A 23,630-nucleotide genomic window follows, 5' to 3' on the forward strand; every position below is an offset into this window, starting at 1 on the left:
GCTGAAAGGAAATGCTAAAGACAGGCTTTGCCATATGGATTTTGATTAATGTGCACAATGTGTTGAGTGACTATAAGAAGAACTGTTTTAAAACAGCAAAGAAGCTATGAATGATCTCTTTGAAATTGTATTTAACTAACTTTGGCTTATCTTGGGGATGCTTGGATCTCACTTTGAATGTTAACTCTAAACAGCTAACCTGTTTCTTCCCTTTATTCACTTTTTCCACCTATCATTGCATGACACCCAGGGTCAGTTTTGTGCATGACACCCGCTACCAATATTGGTAGGTTTCAAACTTCTTTATTGATCTCTTTTTTTATCGTATTCTGTAGTTTCCTTTGTTTTGAGGAACTGAAACATAACTTAGACAATTGACTCAATCTGATGATCCATTTGGACTTCTGCTTGAACAGTTAAATTTTTCAACTTAATTGTTTTTAAAAAATGAAACAAAAAACCCTGCTGCTTAGATGCAACATCACTTGCTATAACAATCCCACTGCAAAAAGCACAAACACCATGAATTCCAAGCTGCTTTTCTGTTTTCAAAAGAAAAAAAACCTTTTTCTATATTTTATATTGCTAGCATTATTAAACCATAAGATATTGAAAAAGCAGTCTAATTTCATTAGTGTTCTAAAGTTTCATAGTGGCGTGCCTGTTTCTTCTTTTTGCTGTGTTGTGAGAAAGTTTTATCAGTGTTTCCCAGAAATCCTAATTTTAATACTTGCAATAAAAAGTAGTGAAAAGTATTTAGACCTAAAAAATATTTTCCTTTGATTGAAAATATATCTGACTTAAGAGTTGAAACATATGAAAAGTTTTCACTTTCTGGTTTAAAAAAAATAAAATTAGGGTTTGCCCAGCAGACTTTCCCCAAATTAATACTGAATATTCATTATGTCCGTTGCCTTTGAACTACTCATTTGAAATCAAACTTCTGCTATGTGCTATGAGAAGAGATCAATTTATCTATAAAACTAAACCAAAATAAATTACCAGAATAACTGCTTTCCTCCTCAGGATCAAATAATATACTAGCTAAATCCTATAGCAAGATCTCCAGCTGAGCTGTGCCAGCCTAATTCCCTCATCCTTGACTCATCCAGGTCTCAGCTGGATCTGAACTGGCAAAAACTTTTGAACAAGAGGGGTTCTGGGGGCAGGACCAGGGAGGGGGCAGTTAGACTGAATCCTAAGCCCTGTCCAGCTCAGTCATGGGACTGGACAACCCAGCATAAATTAAGCTAACAAAAAAGGTTTAAAGGCCTGTTTTCCCTCTGCCCAGGTAAGGTTGGCTTAGCTGCCGAACAGCTTAACTCGCACCAGCTTTCTTTATGCCAGCTTCTCGTGTAGAATAGCTCCCTCAGAAAATGGTTACAGACAGTGAAATAAATCAGATTTCGTCCGAGAGCCATAAAAAGCAAAAGGATACATCTAAAGGGGTAAATTAGTATCGCTTGTCTTTTCAAAAGACAAAACATGTAAGCTTGAAATAAGAACATAAGAAACCAGAATTAAGTTTATTTCATTTTCATAATTGTACCTTTCCCATTTCAGAAGGAAATAAAGCACGTTGCGCTCCTATTTCGGTTTGATAGTATAAACTCATTCTGTTTGCTAAACCTCAGGTTTTATATTAGTCTCAATCAATGGCCAGTGATTGCCAGTTTTCTGCATAAGCAGCTGTCCATGCATATGGTGCTAGTGGGTTGCAGGGCTGCATCTTTCATGTAGCTAAAATGCGTGTTTCTATAATAAGATTAAATCATCCAAACCCTGACTTTATATAGATGGATGAAAGGATGTAGTGAAGTGCAAGTAAGGTGTTTTGAGGGACTTAAAAGAGGGGAGGTGAAGAATGTTTGAGGAATGAGAGAATAAGGCAGCTAGGGGCATAGCTGTCAACTTTTCCCTTTTTTTGCCTGGAATCTTATTCGGAATAAGGGAATTTCCCTTAGAAAAAGGGAAACATTGACAGCTATGGCTAGAGGACCCTGCCAGGACCTGAAGTAGAAATAGGTGAGGGAGTGTGTTAGGAAGCCCCAGAAAGTAAGACTTTGCACATTGTGTGTGCATTTTTGCAGTACCCTAAAGAAATATTGGGACACGGGTGGCGCTGTGGGTTAAACCACTGAGCCTAGGACTTGCCGATCAGAAGGTCGGCGGTTTGAATCCCTGTGACGGGGTGAGCTCCCGTTGCTCAGTCCCTGCTCCTGCCAACCTAGCATTTCAAAAGCACATCAAAGTGCAAGTAGATAAATAGGTACCGCTGCGGCGGGAAGGTAAACGGCATTTCCGTGCACTGCTCTGGTTCGTCAGAAGTGGCTTAGTCATGCTGGCCACATGACCTGGAAGCTGTATGCCGGCTTCCTCGGCCAATAAAGCAGAAAAGGCTGCAGGACAAAACTGATGGGAACAGAAGTTGAGCAAGACCCACATGATCAGTATTGCTCCTGAACCAGATATTGGGGGACAGAGGTGGCAACAGAAAATGACGGAGGGTTACTTCAGGGACCACCATCCTATATGCAGTTAGGAGTAATATGTTCCACTATATTCTTTGGGGCTTCCCCTCAAGTGTGTATGGGTTTTTTTAGCCTAAAACAGAGTAATGATGTGGTCATAACACCTGGGAGGAGCACCTATTTTGGAAGACTTCTCTCTTTCCAAAGTGGGAAGAGGTGACAGAAATGGACACAGAGGTGAATCCAGTAGTTTAAGAGTATTATGATCACAGGCTTGCCTAAGGATTTTAGTACCAGCTGCTCAAATATAACAGCAGGTTTTGGTAAAGACGACAAGAAGCAGGTGTCAGAACATTGTCACATGCGTGCAGGCAGGCAGAAGGTGAGAGCAGATCGGCCCAAAATTAAGTTTCTAGGATTGTAATTTCTAGGACAGTGTCAGGAAAGTTTGCTAGGCAGAGGGTTGGAGAAATGTGAGGAAACGGAGCTTTTCTGCACCCTCGTTCTTAATGCATCCCTCCTGTACTCCTCCAGAAAAGTCCCTCTGGAGGTTAGGGACTCTTCTGGAACAGCCTTAGGCAGGAAAGGGAAACTGGGGAATAACCTTCATTCTGCAGATAGAGGTGTCTATTGCAAATTGGGGGTTTTAGAAAACTAGGTTGGTTTGTTTTTTTAAAAAAATAAATGAATTCCAAATACCAGTAGTTCTGTCATATTTGGGGTGATACCTAAAGAATGTGACAGGACTTTCCCATCTTCTCCTGGACCCCACTCCCTGCCACCCCCCACCCCCCGTGCCCTCTATCTGCTCTTGAGGGTCCATAACCTTCCAGAGCAGATTTGGGGAGCACTGGGGGGGCAGGCACTGAAGAGAAGAGGGAAGGAAGGGGAAATCTGGGGGCTGACGTCACTGGATATCATCCTTGGCTTTTAAACTTTGACAGAGAACCCCTACTAGCATACCTTTGTTATTTTAGGGGGAAACCGCGCCAGCTTTTCCATAAACGAACTGGCCATTTTCATGAAAGCATTATTAAATAAAAAATACCAAAACCACGAATTAATAATTCTTTTCTGGGAATCGTTGATAACTGTGACATTCTTCCTTTAAATTGTACCTGTAATAAGCTATTTTCCCTTTTGTTTTATTTCTCTGCCACGCTTTCTTGCTTTGCATTGTGATTGCATGCCATCTGTTGGTTTAACCCATGATGGCTTGCTGCTGCTGCTGCTCTGATATTCACCATGCCAAAATTCCGCTGCCATTGCCATAATGCTACACACTCCTGTTCATTGCTTCCATGGCTCCCCTCTCCTGAAAGTACCCATGATGCACAGCGCTACGTCCGCCACTGTCTCTGCAGCAACAACTCCTGCAACAAGTGTCCCCTTCGCCGCAACAGCCACAGCCAATCAGGTTTGCTCCTTTTAAAGCTTTCTTTCACAAATCCCAAACTCTAAATGAGTGCTGGTACTTATTAAAAAAAAAATTCTCCTGGAGAATTTTTTTCTTCATGTTTTTACCCATCAAACTTTATTTTGAAGTAGTCCTTTAGCAAGTATTTGTGGACAGGTTGCACTTATTTAGAGTTAACATTTATTGCAAATAATGGTATAGCTATGTCTAATGTTGCACTGTTTGTTTTTGGTTTCTAACACTGTGTAATTAACCCAACTCATATACATTCATTTTAGTGGTGATCTATTGGAATGATCCAATTAACTTTTGGAATTGGGGGGGGTAATGTGTTAAATCATTTTTCAAATGCTAACTACCTTTTTTCCACACAGCAAGTATAAATAACTAGTCTTTTTCTTAAGGCTGAAGCAAACTCCAAAAGGACAAAGTCAGCTGCAATAACAGCTGGAGGATTTATCTATCATCTATCTATATTTATTTTCCTGCCCTTCCTCCTAAAGTCACCTGGGTACCAAACAACAAAACAGAAAAAGGAATTCATTTTTAAAAAAATAGAATCAAGTATCCATCAATTGCTGGGTATAGAGAAATGTTTTTAAGTTCTGCCTAAATGTTAATAAGGGAGGGGACATATGTCTGAAAGGGTATTCCATCATCGGAGAACAACTACCAAGAAGGCCCTGTGTCAAGTCAGCAGCAGCCAGACAACAGTAGCAGCACCAGTAACAGGGTCTCCCTTGTCCACCATAAAGCCCAAGATGGTTGATTTGTGTGTGTTGTGGGGGATATCGTGCATACCTTTGGATCCCAAACCATTTAGAGCTGTGTGCATCAGTACATCACCTTGAATTGGCCCCGGTAATTCACAGAGAGTCGGTGCAGTACTTCCACCAACCTGAAAGCCACTTTCTGCACTAGTTGAAGCTCCCATGCCTTCTTCAAGGGCAACCTGCCGTAAAGTACATTGCAGTGGCTACTGAGGCCAGGCTATCCCAAGTCCAAGAACAGCCACAGTTGCCAAACAAGCCTAAGCTGGGCATAAGCTCTCCTAGCAACCGGGGGCTCCATTGACAGGAATCCAGGAGTACCCCCAGGCTAAGAACCTGCTCCTTCACGGGTTGAGTAGGTTCCTAGAAACAGCACCTAGCCACGCACTGCACTTCCATCTTATCAGGTTTCTGCCTCAGGTTATTGGCCGTTAATCCAGCACATCACTGCTTCTGGGCACTGGTTCAACATAGAACTTTCTGATTTGGATGGAATGGGGAGAGAGAGTGCTTTGTGTCATCAGGATATTGGTGACACTGTGCTCCGAATCCTGATGACAACTTTCAACAGGATGTCAGATAGCAAAGGAGACAGAATAGACCTTTGCAGGACCCCCCTAGCTCAGAAGCCACAGTCATGTAGTGCTGCTTTCTGGTTGCAGCCTTGCAAGTAGAAGGGCAGTGCTCTCCCCTTCCACTCTTGAGTCTTTCCAGAAGGACAGCATGGTTAGTGGTGTCGAATGCCGCAAAGAGAGCCAACAGGGTCACACTGCAGTCTCTCTCATCGGTCAGGGCAACTAAGGTTGTTTCAGTGCTAAGACCAGGCGTGAAGGCTGACCAAAATAGGACGATATAATCTGCTTCCTGCATGCACACCTGCAGCTGGCTTGCCACCTTACTCAGGGAGTGCTGCCTCGCTTTCCCCCCAGGAATTTTACATCTACAGTGGTACCTCGGTTTACAAACTTAATCTGTTCCAGAAGTCCGTTCTTAAACCAAAACCATTCTTAAACCGAGGTGTGCTTTCCCTAATGAGGCCTCCCAACGCTGGTGCCCTTCCACCGTTCAGATTCCGTTCTTAGACTGAGGTAAAGTTCGCAAACTGGGACACTACTTCCAGTTTTGCAGAGTTCGTAAACCGAATCGTTCGTAAACAGGGCTGTTCTTAAACCGAGGTACCATTCTACTGTTCTAATTGTGCTTCTCTAATTTATCTGTATGCATGCTTGTATATTCACATTCATGGGCAAAATGTGTGCATCAGTTAAGTGCTAATAGTGAACTTCAGAACTGTCTAAGCACAATTTGTCTAAGCCAAAACAGATGTGGCAGATGTTAGGAAGCCTCATAATATTTTTATTTTGTTTTTTTGCTTTTGGTAAAATGGCCAGATTTCAACCAAGATCTTAAATGAGCAAGTCTGCTCAAGCCTTCAGGCACTATGCCAGAGCTTTCCAAACTTCTCATGTTGTTGGCACACTTTTTAGACATGCATCCTTTTGCGATACAGTAATTCAGTTTTACTAGCAAACCAGTTTTCCAGCCCCCAGAAGGAGCGACAAACCTATGTGTCGCAACGGAGTTTGGAAAGCTCTGTACTGTGTGCCCCATATTATTGCTATCTTCGTACACGGTCCTTCAAATCTGCCTAGTGTATAGAGCAGAGGGGGAAAGCAGAAGCAGTAGGAGAATAGATGAAAGCAACAGTTTAAGACTGACTCCATACAGCACAGAGGTGTGGAGCTCACCTATGTGTATAACTATGAACAGTGCTTCTCTTTTAAAAGCATATTTCCCCCCCTGAAATCCATGTGCATTGACAGGAAAGTTATATTGCAGTGTTTGATTTGTGATAGCCGTTTCACACATGCATTAATGCATGGATATGGATTATGAATCAGCCTTTTTTGCTTACACTCAGAATCTGATTGATCACCATATTTGAGAGAATTAAGAAATACACGCCCCCACTCCAGGTCAAATAGTGGTACTCTCAAAGGGATCTCTCTCATCTTTTCCTTGGAGCTTAGTTTATTTGTTCATATCACCTGGAGCTCTTTGTTTTTTAAGGCATCTTTCTGCAGTGAACACCCTGATGTGGATTGCATTAGTTGCTTTGTTTTTACAAAGTGACTCAAAGTGACTTACAAAACGAACAGTAAACCAAATATAAAAACGAGTAAAAGGAACCTAAAATGCTGATAGATAATACACATACACACAGTATTATTTAGTATTATTTACTAGCCCTTTTACTCAGAGACTACTCCAGTCCACTAGCACCAATCTCAAAGGCACAGCTATTTATCTCTTTCTTTAAGCCCTGGCCCTGATATCCAAGCTGCCTCTGACACACTTTCCTATCTTGAGCAAGCTTATGCTTGCTTCTTCATACCTGGGCCTGGGGTTGGTTCATATATCTGCCACGAGCCTTGATGACCTAGACTATACTTGGGAACGTAATGGCATGGAGGTTATAGTATGGCACATTAGGAGCACACTGCTTGGAAACGTGCTACCAATATTATTATTATTACCAGCCCTTCACCATAAGGTCTCAGGCCAGGATTCAACCATTTAAAATGGTTTTAAAACACAGTTTAAAATAAATAGTACATGCATAGCCACAAATGTCTTAATGGGAAAGCACTTAGCACTACGGCAGCCGACCGGAGCATGTCGCAAAAGCTGGCAGACCATTATTAAAATCAAAACAATCTCGTACAGAGCAACAGTAGCCATGCACTGTGGTCAGTGCGCCACAAATCAAGTCCAAGCTACAGAAGACTGTGCCGCTCTAATGCGATCTGCTGTGAAGTGTTTTTGGAGGCGGGGGTGAGGACTCTAGCATTCAGAGCCAGAAACCAGGCAGCACAACAGGCAGGCCAGACTAAACCAGACACCATGTCCTAGCTCTGTATCCCCCACCTCCTCCTGATCAGATGCAACATAAACCTGTGTTTGAAGAACCCACCCTACAGATCGTCCACAATACATAGCCTGCTGCCAAAGGTAAAAAGCTTTGTTCTCTGTAGGATGTTGATTTTGTCAGCAATAGAAAAAGCATCCACCTACTTGGCTGCCTAGAACAATTGTTGTTGTTGTTGTTTAGTTATTTAGTCGTGTCCGACTCTTCGTGACCCCATGGACCAGAGCACGCCAGGCACTCCTGTCTTCCACTGCTTCCCGCAGTTTGGTCAAACTCATGCTGGTAGCTTCGAGAACACTGTCCAACCATCTCGTCCTCTGTCACCCCCTTCTCCTTGTGAACTCCATCTTTCCCAGCATCAGGGTCGTTTCCAGGGAGTCTTCTCTTCTCATGAGGTGGCCAAACGTATTGGAGCCTCAGCTTCAGGATCTGTCCTTCCAGTGAGCACTCAGGGCTGATTTCCTTAAGAATGGATACGTTTGATCTTCTTGCAGTCCGTGGGACTCTCAAGAGTCTTCTCCAGCACTGTAATTCAAAAGCATCAATTCTTCGGCGATCAGCCTTCTTTATGGTCCAGCTCTCACTTCCATACTTCATTACTAGAATGATTTAGGACTTCTTTGTTTCCTTCTTATTAAAGATGCCATTTTACATGGCTGTCCAATAGTTTTGCAGCACACAGTCAGTAAACTCATTAATACATATTTCACATGCCCCTTTTATTCTTAATTTTCCACATGTCACATTGCTTTCCAGCACTTAAAACTTGTCTCAAAACAGAACTTTGCAAAGCAGGTTGTTTTTCGGTAAAGGTGCTTTGCATCAGCTACAGCCACAAATTCAAAGTTAACATTTGCCTTCCAATATGTGATAGCACTACTTTAAGAAGTGTGAAATACCAGTGCCTATCTGAAAGTGAACTTTCGTGAAATGCCAGAGACTTCATTTGTATTCTTCAGTTTCAGGTTTGGGAATAAGTTAGTGAAGCAGTATTTTGATTAAAGTTTTCTCAGGTACAGGTCATGTTTTAAGTTATAGGAAAATTTGTGTAACTATCCTAATAAGGGAGTGCTAGTATGGCTGATTTTTAATTCCACTAATTTGGGATGGAGTCTCTCACTCCCTGAGCTTGCTTTGGATAGTTTTTTTAGTTTGCAAATGTAAAAATAAATTCAGCAAGCAGGGACCTGCGGGACCTGACATCTTTCCGCAGGGCCTGCAAGACAGAGTTGTTCCACCAGGCCTTTGGTCAGGGCACAGCCTGACTCCCTCCTCTGGCAACCTGCACAGAATTTTGCTTAACGGTTGCCACTAATTTGATTTTAATTAATTTTTATAATGAAATGTTTTTAGAATGTTGGATTATTTGTTTGTTTGATTATTTGATTGCTGTTAGCCGCCCTGAGCCCGGCTTCGGCTAGGGAGGGCGGGATATAAATAAAATTTATTATTATTATTTATTCTTAGTGGAGAGTTAAGGGTTAACACTATAACTTAGAGCATGCAAATGCCTTCTGAAGAACACAGTGATGGCTTTGATGAGCAAACTGTCCAGAATGCACCACATACACATAAGAATTGTTGAGTTCAATTTTTTTATGTAACTTGTAGGAAAAAATTGTTTCCAGTAAGTGCAATCTTGTGAGTTTCTGTAAGATATCTAGATTCTAGAATGTACTTTATAATCATATTTACCTGCTATGCCACTCACATGCAAAGGATTGCTTTAAAAAGCCATTTCATTAAAAGGAAGCTCTGTTGCCTGCAAATATCAGTGTTTAGCATCCTATTCACAGCACTTTCAGCCACTAAACGTAATTTCCATTTCAGTTTTCTGCAACTTGTAGACTGCGACCTATTCAGCATTTAATATATGAACTCTGAAAAGGCATCTTCATAGTCTCTTAAGAAAAAAGTAATTTAAAAAAAATAAAAATCCCAAAACTCAAGAGAGACTTAATAGATCACAATTATATATAGAATTGTAGAGTTGGAAGGGACCCTGAGGGTAATCTAGTGCCACCCTCTGCAAAGCAGGATGCGTGCATCTAAACATCACTGAGTCTATGTAGAGCAGCCCATGGTATCTTTCAATCTGTCTCAACACTGCCACACATCAGCAGCCAATGTGGTAGTATGTGTGGCAAAATTGTTGTCTGTATAGGCTCACAGTGTATGCCACTCTGGGCAAGTATGTGAATTGCTGTACATTAAAACTAGAGACTAAAAATCCTCCTTAAAACACCTTGTTACCCAAAGACTGTCCTCTTAACAGTCCATAACAGTAAAACACACACACACACGCACACACACACTATTATGATAAATGTCTAGAAAATTAGTAAAAAGTGAGTTGTAAATCTCAGGACTAATCAAAAACCTTTCACAAGTGGCCAAAATTCCTTCTTATTTCTGTCATTTACCGATGGAAGATCATGCAACAATTGGTACCTCTCAATAAATACCATGCACTTTCATCAGGACCATCAATCCCCTATCAGCAGTTTGGGGGATAATACTGCTGACCTACCTTACAGGGTTCTGATAAGGATTATAGTGTGGTAATGCAGGTGAAGACTCTGAACTCTTTGGTTGCTATGCCAAATGTTAAATATTAGGGAAACAGCAATAACTCCACAATGTAGCACATGTTTAGCAGAAGGTCCCAAGTTCAGTCCCTGGCAACTCCAGCTTCTGCTGGAAGACTCCTGCCCAAAACCCTCAAGTGGGGAGCTGCTGCCAATGACCCTACTGACCCGATGGACCAATAGTCTTGATGCAGTGTAAGGCTGGTAGTCAGTGCCATGAATTATCTGAAGTGGGAGGTAGAAGAGCTAAGCACACACACAGCTGTGCTATTCGTATCCTATGCTGTCTTCAAGTCAGTGTCCTGAAATCTGAGCATGTCAGCTGCTCAATCCCACTTGGCAATTCCACCTGTAGCAACAATGATCTGAGCAGTTTCTTGCCAACCGCTGTACCTTGTGCTACTTTGTTCCTTCCATTTACACCACTTCTGCGCAGGTGACATTTGTTCATTTATTGCACTACGCCAGAAGGAAGCCAAAGGTTGATGGCTCCAAAATGTAGGGTGGGAAGGAATTACTCTGGTTGGACATGGGGACGGATGGGTATATCAGGAAGTCCAAATAATTCTTTCCTCAAACCATTAACTTTTTGGAATACAGCATCCTCTCAGTTCAACAGAAAGCTGTTTTAGTACCTTTAATAAAAATCATATTTTACATTCAAGAAAACGTTTGAGGAGCAATTTGTTGCTTTAAAAATGTGGACGTTTTCTCCTGATTAATGCTGAAAATGAAACTAATGGTGGAAATGAAACTAATTTATGGAGGGATTTCTGAGCTGTACCAGGATTGTCATCACAAGACTTCTTAAAAACACTTACATTGGTGGCAGGAGAAATAGAATCATAGAATCATAGAGTTGGAAGAGACCACAAGGGCCATTGAGTCCAACCCCCTGCCAAGCAGGAAACAAATAGCAGCAGATGAACCTGCCTTTTTCAGGCCACTGGCTCATTTAGCTCAGGTCTGTCCGTTGTGACCACCAGCAGCTCTCTTTTGCCAGCACAGCATCCTCCATGGGCAAAGGCTCTGCTAAGGATGGAACCTGGGACCTTCGGCATGTAAAACTGCCAATATACAGATATATTTTGTACTTCGAAGACTGTTCAGCTGGGGAAAGTTCAGAAAGGGGCAAGCAATGGGGTCAGTGGGCTGGAGCAGCTCCCCTGTAAGGAAAGCTTATAGCATTTGGGGCTTTTCGGTTTAGGGAAAAGGCATGTGAGTGAAAACATCATGTAGGCATATGAAATTATTCATGGAGTGGAGAAAGTGGATGGAGTTTCTCTTTCATAGGACTTGAACTGGGGTCAGTCGCTGAAGCTGAATGTCGGGGGATTCGGGGCAGAGAAAAGGCAGTACTTCTTCATACAACGCATAGCTGGAACTATGGGATTTGTTCTAACAAGAGGCAGTGAGGGACACCAACTTTGTCCATTCTATACAAGATCTCAAAGTAGCTGTTTTACTACAAAGGAATTTCAGAAATAGACTGGAAAGAGAAGCTGCTGAATTGCAACTCATTACCAAACTTAAAACCATGGAGAAACCTGGTTTGAACAAAGACATTGGATTCTTATCCCATTATACATGACTAAGCCATTTCTCACCTTCTCACCCCTTGCCTTTTCCTGTAAGACCCATTACAGTCGTTAAGAGTCGTCAGCAGGCTCATCCCAGCTATCTGCCAATCTCCCATTCCCACCACCCTTCTGAGTAATACCCCTCCCCACCTTCTCACTATATAGAAGGATCTGGCAACTTCTGTTTCAGTGTATCTGAAGAAGTGTGCTTGCACACGAAAGCTCATACCAAGAACTAACTTAGTTGGTCTTAAAGGTGCTACTGGAAGGATTTTTTTTATTTTGTCCACCTTAAAAGGGAATTGGACAGATTCATAGAAGATAAGGCTATCAATGGCTTCTAGTCATTATGACTACGCCCTACCTTCAGTATTGGCTCTGAACATCAGTTGCTTGGGATAAGGAATGAGAGTACTGTTATGAGTTATGGCTCCTCCCGAAAATGTTCTCTATTCCCACTCCTTTTGTGCTAATTATTGAAAGTGAGAAGGAAATTTGGTTGGCGGGCTTGAGAACGGCAGTAAATGCATAAATACATATTTATTATTTTTTAATGCAATGTATTTTGCCCTGCTATTCTGCCAAAAATGTTCCCAGAGCAGTTTACAGATCAATAATAAAAGGAGGACAGTCTGTGCCTTAATCTAAGAGGCATGGCACCAATGGAAGAAGAAGTTGAGGGGGAAAGGGAACCCAAGCAGACTCAGGAACCTACTCTTAAATTCTCAGAGTTCTTATAAGAACTTTTTGGGATGGAAACAGTTGGGCGAGAGGTGGAATCTAAAGTGCATTCGGAGAGCCAGAGCAACGGACCTCCTGCTCTTGCTCTTCTTTGCAACAAAATAAAAAACAGTGCCAGATTCCTTATCGTGAGATCGACATTTGCAAACACAAATTGAAGTTGGCTATGCGGTATGATAATGGGGAGATGTCACTTCTATTTTCTATCAATTCAATCAAAAATAATAGCCAGATGAGTAAGTCAGCATATGCTTCCAAACCAGAATTTGCTACCATTTCAAACTATACCTTTTCTTAAGTTGATTTAAGTTATACCATCTTGTTCCTCCGGTCGATTTAAATTAGTAGAGCAGCTGCCTTGTGCATTGTATTCAGCTGATTGAGGCGGCCACTGCGCCAGTCGCGGCCAGCCACCATATTTCAGTTGTGTGTGTTTTTAATCATGGAAACCCACACAATGTAGCAGCAGGAGGAACAGACACATTCGTTATAGATCAGGATCTCTAGTGGTAGATCTTTGCAAGATTTGCAGTAGATCAATAAAGTGTTCTGATTGTTTAACAATAGCAACAGAAGTGCACTTTATTTCTTTCCTTAAGTACGCTGCTGAAATGAATAAAATGTTGGGGAAACCAGGAGTTAACTATGACTATGAGCTCAGTTCCAGTCCTGAAAACAAATTTCTTGGCTAAACACATGCTCAGGGGAACCCTTTGCCTCAAGAGAACGTGTATGGTTTGTATTCAACGAAGTCCAACTGAGAGTAAACCCACTGCAATTAATAAACCTATGCTAGCCATGCCCACTAAATTCAGTGAGTCAGCTGTGAGCGGAACTAGCATTGACTCCCACCCTATGCCTCCACATGCGCATGGACAAGTCACTGTGTTGCACCAAATTCTGACTGGTGGGACTTGGGGTTCTAGTAAAATAAAAGCACAGCCTGAGGGATCTGACTGACTTGTTTTGATGCTTGCCTGCGCTTGCAGGCTGTGAGGCCAAACCCAGTGCTAAGCCAGATGAAACCCCTTGTTATAACTTTGGGTTTCCCCCTTCCTTTTAGCTGCGGTTCCAATGCAAACCCCTTCCTGAGCAGGATTTAAACCCTTTCAAATTTGGCCTGTTAAGGATCTGGCCTGTGCAGCCAAAAGGCTTTTGCATGCCTGTACTGTGGTATAGCATTCAGGTACTTCTCCCAGAGGCAAAAATTCTCTGGCACTGAAAAGTAGTTTGTGACGCTGTTTGTTTGAAATTTCAAAATCTCTTGCAAAAGAACCCTTAAGGTAATGCACTTTGATCCTTGGGCAGGTAACCTCAGGTAGAGGTGAAGTGTTGATTGTGAAAGAGGTGCCTAGATTGTCATTCCCAAAGGATGTGCCAGTTTTTCATTGATAATATTTTTAAAATATGTAAACATATGTATTTGGAGAGTCCCGTTCATTCAAGTAGACCCAGAATTATAGAATATGGCTTGCAGTCCCAAAACAGATCTCACTGGGCCAGATATAGCTTTGTAAAGGGCATCTCTGTCCTGGAATGACCCCGAATGCACCATTTTTTAATTTTTTTTTGGCCCTTTGATTTAAATGAGATAAGCAGGTCATCATGTTTCTTGCATTCGGTTGTGAACATTAGCTTGTGCTGCAGTATACAGAAGAGTACAGCGTCACCTCACCCTTGCTCTACCACGGCCAAATCCCAAAGGTATTTGTTCTAAATAAAGGTATGGGGCATAACATAACAGCAGTGGAAGGATGCAATCCCATGGCAAGATCTGCTGGGGTGAGCAGCTTAGGATGCAGTCGATCTCTGGCTTGGCTGGTTGACGCCCCACGCAGTCAGAGCTAAGTCCCCAACCCCAGCTCAGCCAGTGTAATGTCATCCTGGCTCTTTTAGGGCTGAGCCGAGGCTGCTACAAATTCCCCAAAATGGGTGTTCCAGGGGCATGGCACTTGGCCAGCTCCTATACCTGTTCCTCTTGGCCACAGGACTGGGCAACTCAGCAGAGAACATTATTTTTAAGGCCTGTTTTCCCTCTTCCAGCAGCAGCCCACTGCTGAATGGGGTTTGGATCTGGCTTCATACCAGCTTCCTGTGATTAAATTGCCCCCCTAGTTGCAGCAGAGGAAAGGAAGAGTTGTGGGGAGTTGCCCCGTTTCCTGCCCTGCTCCATTCCCAGCTAGTCATTAGAGCAACTTTTAACCATGAACTTGAACCTAAGTTCATTTATTCCTCTCCCCAATCCATTTCCCTTTTGCGTCATGTCTGTTTAGATTGTAAGGCTGCTGACAGGGACTGTCAATTTTTAGAGATTTGTGAGCTGCTCTGGGAGCCTTTTTCTTGGTCTTAAAAACAGAATTAAAAATAAATAATATTTGAATAAATAAATGATAGAAGCAGCTACAGCAAGGAGGAAGCTATGGCAGGGAACATCTGTGGATTAGTGTAAGGCCTCAGATTCTTGTACTCTCACTCTAATATTATTAGAATAGTGTTGTGATTGAAAAATATGTTTCCCATAAATAAATGAAACTCTGTAGAGCTATCTGCAGGAAGCTGGATAAAATAACTTGAAATTATTATTTGCTTATTTTATGAATTGTCCATCCTGTGGTTTAAGCTTGGTCTCTCACTAGTCTTTTATATTCTCATATCTGGCTCCAGCAACTATTTATTGATAAAGGAGTTGATTCTTTATGTGGCTGAAATAAGCCTCCTAATGGCTAATTTATTTTAGCTTTTTGTATTAGTTTTTAGTAATGTATTTTAGCATTTTAGTTTTAGACTGCAGGGCAGAGGTAGTATTTCACTGTAGTCAGTAGTTCATGTATATCATACAGAATACATCCATTTGCCCTGAGAATATGAAATACACCCACCATTCTGATGAAGACTGCCACCTTTTATCAGAAATATGTTCTGAAAGTTATGTAGAAAAATGTAGCAGCTGCATATTTTGGAACTGTAGGCTCCATGCTGGTGTAGGGTCTCATGGTGCTCAGGTGATGATATAGGATTCAAACCTTAAACAGTCGTACCTTGGTTTTTGAACAGCCTAGTTCTCGAACGTTTTGGCTCTTGAACGATCGAACCCTGGAAGCGAGTGTTCCGGTTTTTGAACGTTCTTTTGGAAGCCGAACGTCCAATGGGGCTGCCAATTGGCTGCAGGAGCTTCCTGCAGCCAATCAGAAGCCGCACTTTGGTTTTCGGACGTTTTGGAAGTCGAATGGACATCCGGAACGGATTCTGTTCAACTTCCAAGGTACGACTGTACATTGAACTTTAAAAATCAACCAGGAACATCCTAAAGTGTCCCCAATTAGATCTTCATAGTGGTTGCATTTCCCATAGCAGTTTTCTTCAACATTGGATCCCCAGATGCTGTTGAATCAGGGAGAAGTAATTTGGAAGTTGTCACTTTTTCTGAATCCTAATTGTGTCATTCTGACTGACAAACTGGTTTAATATTAACCATGATAATATTTACCTTCAAACCATAGTTAACCGATGCTGGCTTGTTCAAACAAACCATAGTTAATGCTTACTATAATTGTGGGTCCAAACTACATGGCAAGCTGTGGTTAATCAAAAGCGGAATCTTTTGAATATCTGGCCATGCCGGGAAATCAGTGCACAAGCCTGAAGCTTGCTGCAACTTGTTCATCTCATGCTAAATTGTGGTGTGCACATGCATATAAATTTTACATCTTCTACTTTAACTGGAAAACTGTGTACAGGCAGCTCCCCACTTGCATGCGACCGTGCACACATCTGGTGCAGGGACGTGGGGAGCACCCTGGAGAATCCTCTTGGTTCACATGAAAACCCTCCCCAGAGAGAAGACGTCCTCTTTGGTCCCCTGGGAGGCTCTCCTCGTAAGTTGGAGGGACAGTGGGGCTTTGTTGAGATGCTCATCTGATGTGCGGGGAAGCGGCTGCTGCTCTACCCCACATGTCAGCTGCCAGGCAGGGAGGCTGAGCAGCCTCAACAAAGCCCTGCTCCCCCTCCGGCTTGCAAGAAGGCCCTCCCCGGAGCTCAAAGAGGATATCCTCTTCAGGTTCCAGGTAGTGTCTCCTTGCAAGCCGCTAGGACTCTTCAGGGTTTTCCCCACTTAATGTGCATTTCACTGACACGTGCGGAGGCCCAGAATGTAACTTCTGCATAAGTGGGAGCCTGTGCTAGAATTTGGGAGTTGAGGCCTCAAGGATCTACCAAGAGAAATTTACTTTCAAGCAGCTCACCTGGTGGGTCAGAGCTGCGGCAAGAGTCTCCTGGCAGCAGCATCTTTGCTTCTTTCCAAGAAGGGCAGCTGCATGGTTGCGGCTGCGTGGGTGCACTGGCAGAGCCAATGCAGCGTTCCTGCTGAGATGCCCGTTCAGCGGTTGCCGAATGGCATCAACACTGTTGCCTGAAGGCTATTGCTGCAGCTCCACCCCACCAGGCAAGCAGCTCCTGCTTCAAGCAGTTGAGTTTAATAATAAATCAGCCTTGTAAATAAGTCCACAAAAATTACTAGCCCATTTCATTAGTCTTACGGTGCTTAAATTAATAATTTGCGACCCTGAAAGAAAAAAGCCACCAATTCTTCCTTGCCCAATTACCTGGAGGCGTTTTCCCTTTTATTCAGTCTGAGAGTGTCTGTTTGCAAGGTTGAAGTACATTTCCCAATTGGAGACTACTTTTCAGGATTTGTGGATTTCTGGTTTCTTACTACTACTAAGCAGGTTAGGGTGGAATCTGCACACACATTTTTTAAAAATGGGGTTTTTTAAAGCTTTTTTTATAAAATACAGTGGAACCTCGGTTTTTGAGCATCTCAGAAGCCGAACATTTCAGAACCTGAACGCCGTAAACCCAGAAGCGAATGCTTCCATTTTCGAACACGCCTCGTAAGTCGAACGGCTTCCGAGGTGCGTTTCTCAACTTTCTCCATTCACTTTGATGATCGCCCAGTGCACCTCGGTTGTCGAACGTTTTCAAAGCCGAACGGTCTTCCGGAATGGATTACGTTCGACAACCGAGGTTCCACTGTACATTGAATTTTCCATAAGGCTCACCATCACCATCTAGTGTCACATTGTATATTGCACTTAAAACACTCTTACAATGTTTTAGTTGCAGCTGTATAGCTGCGTCCTAGGTGACATATTGGGCAAATATTCATGGATACATCTCCCTTTCCAGGTTAGTCTCTGGTTCTAAAGGCAAGCTTGAAGTACATTCCCTAATTGGAGACTACTTTCCCCCGGCATAGGGGAAGGTGCCTGTGGAAGAAATAATGATGTGGCACAGGAGAACCCCAGCTGAGCATGGTGCTGGGCTGGCGCCATTCAGAGATGGCAGCCAGAGTATTCCCAGCTCTCAGCAACATCTGTCAAGACAGAGGGCAAAGGCACAGGGCACAGCTGGGGGCACAGTGGTGAGTTTCTGAATACAGTGCTACCTCGGAAGTCAAATGGAATCCGTTCTGGAAGTCTGTTCGACTTCCAAAATGTTCGGAAACAAAAGCGCGGCTTCCAATTCGCTTCAGGAAGCTCCTGCAGCCAACGGAAAGTTGCGTTCGACATTCAGGTTCCAAAGAAGGTTCACAAACCGGAACACTCATTTCCGGGTTTGCAGCGTTCAGGAGCCAAAATGTTTGACTCGCAAGGCGTTTGGGATCCGAGGTACGACTGTATTGCATGTCCAGGAAATTACTGGGAACACACACCATTGTAACAAATGAGCACCGTTATTCTTAAAAAGCTCGCATACTATGCAAGTTTAGTCCATAAGAACATTAGGCGCATCATATGTGTGCTTCATTCTGAGGCAACATAAAAGCAAAAGGGGGTGGGGGGGAAATAGTCGCTTCATCAGAATTGAATAGCACACCCAACCATGTTGTTGCTGTTTTTTCTTTTCTTCTAACAGATAATCCTGAAATAGTCAACAGGAATGGGATGGAATGTCAAGAGGCCTCGATGAGGACAGCAAAGCATTGTTACTGTACATACTACCCTGTCTCTTCAATAGAATTGCCACAAACTGCATGCTGAGTAAAGCGTTTGTTCGTCTGGACAAATCACAAAAACACTAAAGAGCTAGTGCTGCTATATCATAAAATGAATATTAAATATGGTATGCTTAGTATATTCCAAACTAATCTAGTTAACTATCTGATGCCAGCTGTGATGGTTCAAGACTTAAAAAAAGGGTAACATTTTACTTTTAAAGGTTTTATACAGCACCATTTACTTCTTAGAAATATCGTCTTACCGCCATGATTATAGCTAATGTAAGTAGTCCTATTCATATATTATTGTAGGGTTCACAACTTTATGAATCTTTCAATGTTAGCAATAAATGATTTACATTGGCCACTAAGCCCAAGGTCCAGAGAACCACCTAACTAGCTCCACGTGGGCGAGGGCCCCGGCCACTTCGCAGGGCAAACTGCTTCAGAAATTGTGGAGAGTTCTCAAAGCTGTAGGTGAGACGGCAAAGGGGGTTCTCCTGCTCAGAGGAAGCGGGGGGGATCAAAGCACGTGCAAGCCCTCGGGTGCCCACCCCAGTCACCCTTTGGATCTTGGCCAATCTTCACCAACTGCAGACTTAACTTTTAACCCTTTGACCACTTTGTACTCTCTTAAAAAGCTCACTTCTCTACTAGGCAGTTGGTGCCAAGGCAAAGGAGGTGATGTGAAAGCCGAACCCTGTATCCCTGAACATCACCCGTCAAAAGCTCCAAGGCAAAGCACAAATTGCGGAGATGCACACGAGCTGATTTTGGGCAGGTGCGGAGAAGCTGTACTGGAATCGTGGCATTCTAGAACTAAATTAAACCTTTGCACAGTATGGTTTCCATACCCCAAACAAAGTCTTGACTATGTTATTTTACAAAGAGAGAGGATATTTTTTAAAATAAAGCCTTTGCAAAAGTGCCTAAATTTTGCCACATCAGACTTGAAACTATGTGACACTGATGTCTATAATTGAATTTACACCAAGTGATTAAGCTTTCAGATTTGCAATCAGGTTACCAAAAATAAGAACTTGTTATGAAATAACTTCTTCCCAATTAAAGAAATGGGTCTATAGGTGAAAAGATAGCAAGATATTCTAATTTAACTCAAAACGGAATAATTGAAACTGAGTCATTGAAAAAACTAATAAGTGACTTTAATCTAGATGACTAGGAGAATACTGAACAAAATGTAGAGAGAGCTTCAGTTTAATCCATTGTTACTGTTGCCGTATTTTTAAAATCAGGTTTAAGAAGTTGTAACCGGATTACAGCACAGAGAAAGAAACTAGTTCTTTTAACCTTTTTTTCTTTAAAAGCTTATTTTATGTCACAGAACTATGAAGATATCTTTAATACAGCTATATACATATTATATATACACATACATATATATGGACAAAACAGATTTTAATGTTTACTTTTTTAAAAACTGTGTTGATTTACAAGGTAATTATATACATTTGATTAATGTAGGAGGTTTGTTTTTAAGATTTGTTTCCTACACTGTTGTACCAAATATGTCACATTTCACATTTTATATGTTGCACATATATCAGACAAGTACATAGTTTTTAAATTATTGTTTATAAAACAAAAAAGCAGCTGTTCTATGGAAATATGTATAATTGTTTGAAACATCTGGTTTTTTCCATGTGAACATTATAAATGATTGCAGTATTTTAACTTGGACTTTTCAGATTGATTCTAAGCTACTTAGCTCTGGCAGCACTGCCTACTCAGAAAGACCAGAAGCACTAATTGATTTTTTTGTTAATGAAATTATTTTTCAGTGTTAATCTTGCTTTTCAAATGTCTAATATCTGTTTATATTCAAACGATAGCTTCGATCACCTAAAAGAAAGGGGGAGGGGACAAAGAACCCAAAATCTGATGGTAAACATAGTGTTTGTAATCTTGCATTAGTTTTAATTTGTGAGGAATATGTATTTCTTTTATCTTTACTTGTAAATTTTCTCAGATGTTTAACCTAGGTTGAGAATATGGCCGTTTACCTACATCTGTAGTTTGGGTTCTTTCTTTTTAAAAAAAAAAAATGCATTTAAACATTTGATAGTTTATTGGACAATACTAAATGGTAATTTATGTATGTTGTTTAAATATTTAAACTGTAGAATGAACGTTTTATCGGACATTATGTTTAAACAATTATTTTCTTAGAATCACTGCAATGTTATGTTCTATTCATTAATGATCAAACGTCATTATCTTTATTTCCTCCTGAACCAAGAGAAAAAGAGAGATCCTATTTTTAAAAAGAGAGAGTTCCACTGTATTGACATATAAGTTTGTTCTGTTTCTACATTTCTAAAAATATTTATGTCAAACCACAATCCATCGGCTCCAAAATAGCTGTGTTGTCTCAATGGGGCTAGGCTGGACTAAGTGGTTTGAGAATCACAGTTTTAAGAGCATGAGTCACAGAGGTTGCACAGGCAGAGAAACCAGCGGCAGCTAGGAGGAGGCCCACACAAACCACTCCCTGAATGCCACTGCCCTCCAGGAGCCCTGACTAAGCTTTCAACCTGCATTGTTTTCCGAGTCTGTTGCATCATCCCATTTTGCTTTGGTCTACGCTGCTTCAACAGCCTCTGGCTCTGAAGTAATTTATAATTTTATTATTAACAACATATATTAATCCACTCATCCCTGGCACGTTCTCACTTGCAACTTTTTAAAACCCTGCTCCTTACATACTGTGCCAGCCAAGGGCTGGCCCAACCCTGAGGCGAGGCAAGGCAAGATCCAGCCTCCACGGAATTTGTCGCCAACCTCTGCTGCTACATATGCTTTGGGGGCAGGATCTACCCCTCCTGAGCAGCTCCCGCCTCCAGTGCCACTGTAGAAGTCATCGAGTAGAAGGCTCTGCTAGTCTCCCATCCCTAGGGATGAAATGGCAGGGGCTGCCTTCTGGGGTGTTTTGGGCTCTGAACCAACCCTGTGTGATTCCCAGCATGCCCCTTCCCCGCCCCCCCATTCCCAATATAGATATTTACTCCTTACTCCCAATGTAGAATTGCAGAGTTGGAAGGGACCACGAGGGTCATCTAGTCCAACCCCCAGCAATTCAGGAATCTTTTGCCCAACGTGGGGCTCGAACACACAACCGTGAAGAGTCTCATGCTCTCCCGAAATATTCCTCTCCTTGCTCCCAGTGTAGAACTTCACACAGCCCCTCTTCCCTGATGGGCGGGCAGGGTGCCATTTTGTGGCTGGCCTCAGCTGCCAAAACGTCTTGGGCCGGCCCTCATGTCAGCCCTGCACTCCAGAACCGATTCCTCCTTTATCTCTGCTCCAGCCCCCCAGCTGGTCTTCAGATAGTGTTCATTCCAGCCTCAACCCGATGTTCTAACCCTTAAAGCGATATGCATTTTAATGCTTGCTTTCAGCCACTTGGCATCTAAACACAGGACTTTGTCCCACTGTTTGTTGCTTGCCTCATTTTACTGTTTTGGCTTCCATCTTCAGCCCGCAACACAAGCCTAATCCTGTTTTCCATTTCTACCAGAATGCGTCCCATCAGCAGAACTAGCAACAAGGACTTCTCATTTTCACCTGCAAAGGAAGTCTAACCCTGCCCTTTTCAGCAAGGGCTACGTAGGAGAGCAGAAGTCACGCAAATGCATTCTGAGATGCCTGTCTCTAGGACAGCAAAATCACTGGCCCAGTCTTTACATCACATTAAACCAGGAGTCAGCAAACTTTTTCAGCAGGGGGCCGGTCCACTGTCCCTCAGACCTTGTGGGGGGCCAGACTATATGGGGGCGGACACGAATTCCTATGCCCCACAAATAACCCAGAGATACATTTTAAATAAAAGGACACATTCTACTCATGTAAAAACATGCCGATTCCGAGACCATCTGCGAGCCGGATTTAGAAGGCGATTGGGCTGGATTCGGCCCCCGGGCCTTCGTTTGCCTACCCATGCATTAAACCATAGTTTAAAGCAAATTATGGTGTGTTTGCAAGCACATGCTGCTAAGGTTTTCGGTGCTGCTTTTCCACTGCTGCCACCCTGTGGACAAAATAGGCCAGAATCTGCCTTGTCTCACCATTCAAACCTAGGTTTGTGGTTCATTTCTCCCCAAACAAACCACTAGTGGTAAGCTAAAAACAGATCTTGGCTGGTTTGGAGAGCAATGACAATGAGCCCAGGTTCAGACAACACAACAAGGCCGACTCATTGTTTGATCCACAACGTGGTAGGAGTGGAAGAGGAGCGCCCACTATCTCACATTAAACCACAGCTTGTTTTAAGCTGAGATTTAATGTGACGTGATACCCAAGCCTGGTTTCCTTCTGCCCATTCTCAACTGCACTTTGTTTAGTCTCAGTGCCTCCTGCTTTTAATCTGTACTCATAGTAAAGAAAGAACTAGCGTTAAAAAAAAAAGTATACAAGAACATAATTTTTTATTTATTTTAGAGTAGTTTTGTAGAATACATTGAATCTGGAAAGATCTAAACCTATTTTTCTGTATAAATATTATTTGCCAAAACTTCATTTATATTTTGGAAAAGAATGTCTAACGATGGTAAATCGACCTTACATTGGTTTGTTGTTGTTGTTGTTGTTGTTTTTAATACTCCTTTGAAGCAACCATGAAATGGGCCAATATAGTCAGCAAGTACTGAAGCCGAGACATAATTTCAAGTGTCTTGGAACGTCTCTGTATTTTCTATAAGAGCACTTCACCAAAATACCTTAATTTGCCCATACAAAATGATCAATGGTGACATTTACACTGCATCCTTTGCTAACAGTTAAATAAACCCCTTCTCTTATTCCATGTACTGTAATTATTTAGGAGCCTGATTTAAATACTCATTTATGAGTTGGTTGAAATATTATTTAATTACCCAATGTGCAACCATGGAAATAAAAAGAAACATTTTAAAATGATTCTGGCACCTCAGTGTTATTTCATTGTTGCGACATACTGAGAAAACGATTCCAGCAAAGGAAAATGGATCAATGAGCCTTGCGTTTAGAAAAGCTGTAGGCAATAAATATATGAAGAAATGCTGGAATTTAGGGTCCTTTTTTCAGACAGGAGTTTATGCCAGGCACCCCTGGCATTCTCAATCCACATGCAATGCTTTTTAG

General features: G+C 42.2%; 1 protein-coding gene and 2 long non-coding RNA genes across 18 annotated transcripts in view; 2 read left to right on the forward strand and 1 right to left on the reverse strand.

Annotated features, from left to right (window-relative positions):
* The window catches only part of MBNL2 (muscleblind like splicing regulator 2), a 78,764-nt gene extending 55,338 nt beyond the window's left edge, over positions 1 to 23,426 (forward strand). For 8 of the 16 annotated variants that reach the window (XM_081004000.1, XM_081004006.1, XM_081004013.1 and 5 more), the window contains 3 exons: positions 251 to 286; positions 3,794 to 3,888; positions 18,410 to 23,426. In XM_081004000.1, the coding sequence (XP_080860126.1) occupies positions 251 to 286; positions 3,794 to 3,888; positions 18,410 to 18,424 (146 nt within the window). In that variant the 3' untranslated portion in view covers positions 18,425 to 23,426. The remainder of the gene's footprint in view (positions 1 to 250; positions 287 to 3,793; positions 3,889 to 18,409) is intronic. The other 8 variants (XM_081004007.1, XM_081004012.1, XM_081004015.1 and 5 more) reach the window with 2 other exon arrangements.
* The window catches only part of LOC308475904, a 468,022-nt gene that overhangs the window by 63,255 nt on the left and 381,137 nt on the right, over positions 1 to 23,630 (forward strand). The window lies entirely within an intron of this gene.
* LOC308476446 lies at positions 16,182 to 18,402 on the reverse strand. Its single transcript, XR_013985905.1, has 2 exons — positions 17,733 to 18,402; positions 16,182 to 17,694 (listed from the first exon to the last, which is right to left on the reverse strand). It is a non-coding gene; the product is annotated as an uncharacterized lncRNA (long non-coding RNA).

This window comes from Podarcis pityusensis (assembly GCF_964106645.2).
Source record: "Podarcis pityusensis genome assembly, chromosome: 4".
Classification (NCBI taxonomy): Eukaryota; Metazoa; Chordata; class Lepidosauria; order Squamata; family Lacertidae; genus Podarcis; species Podarcis pityusensis.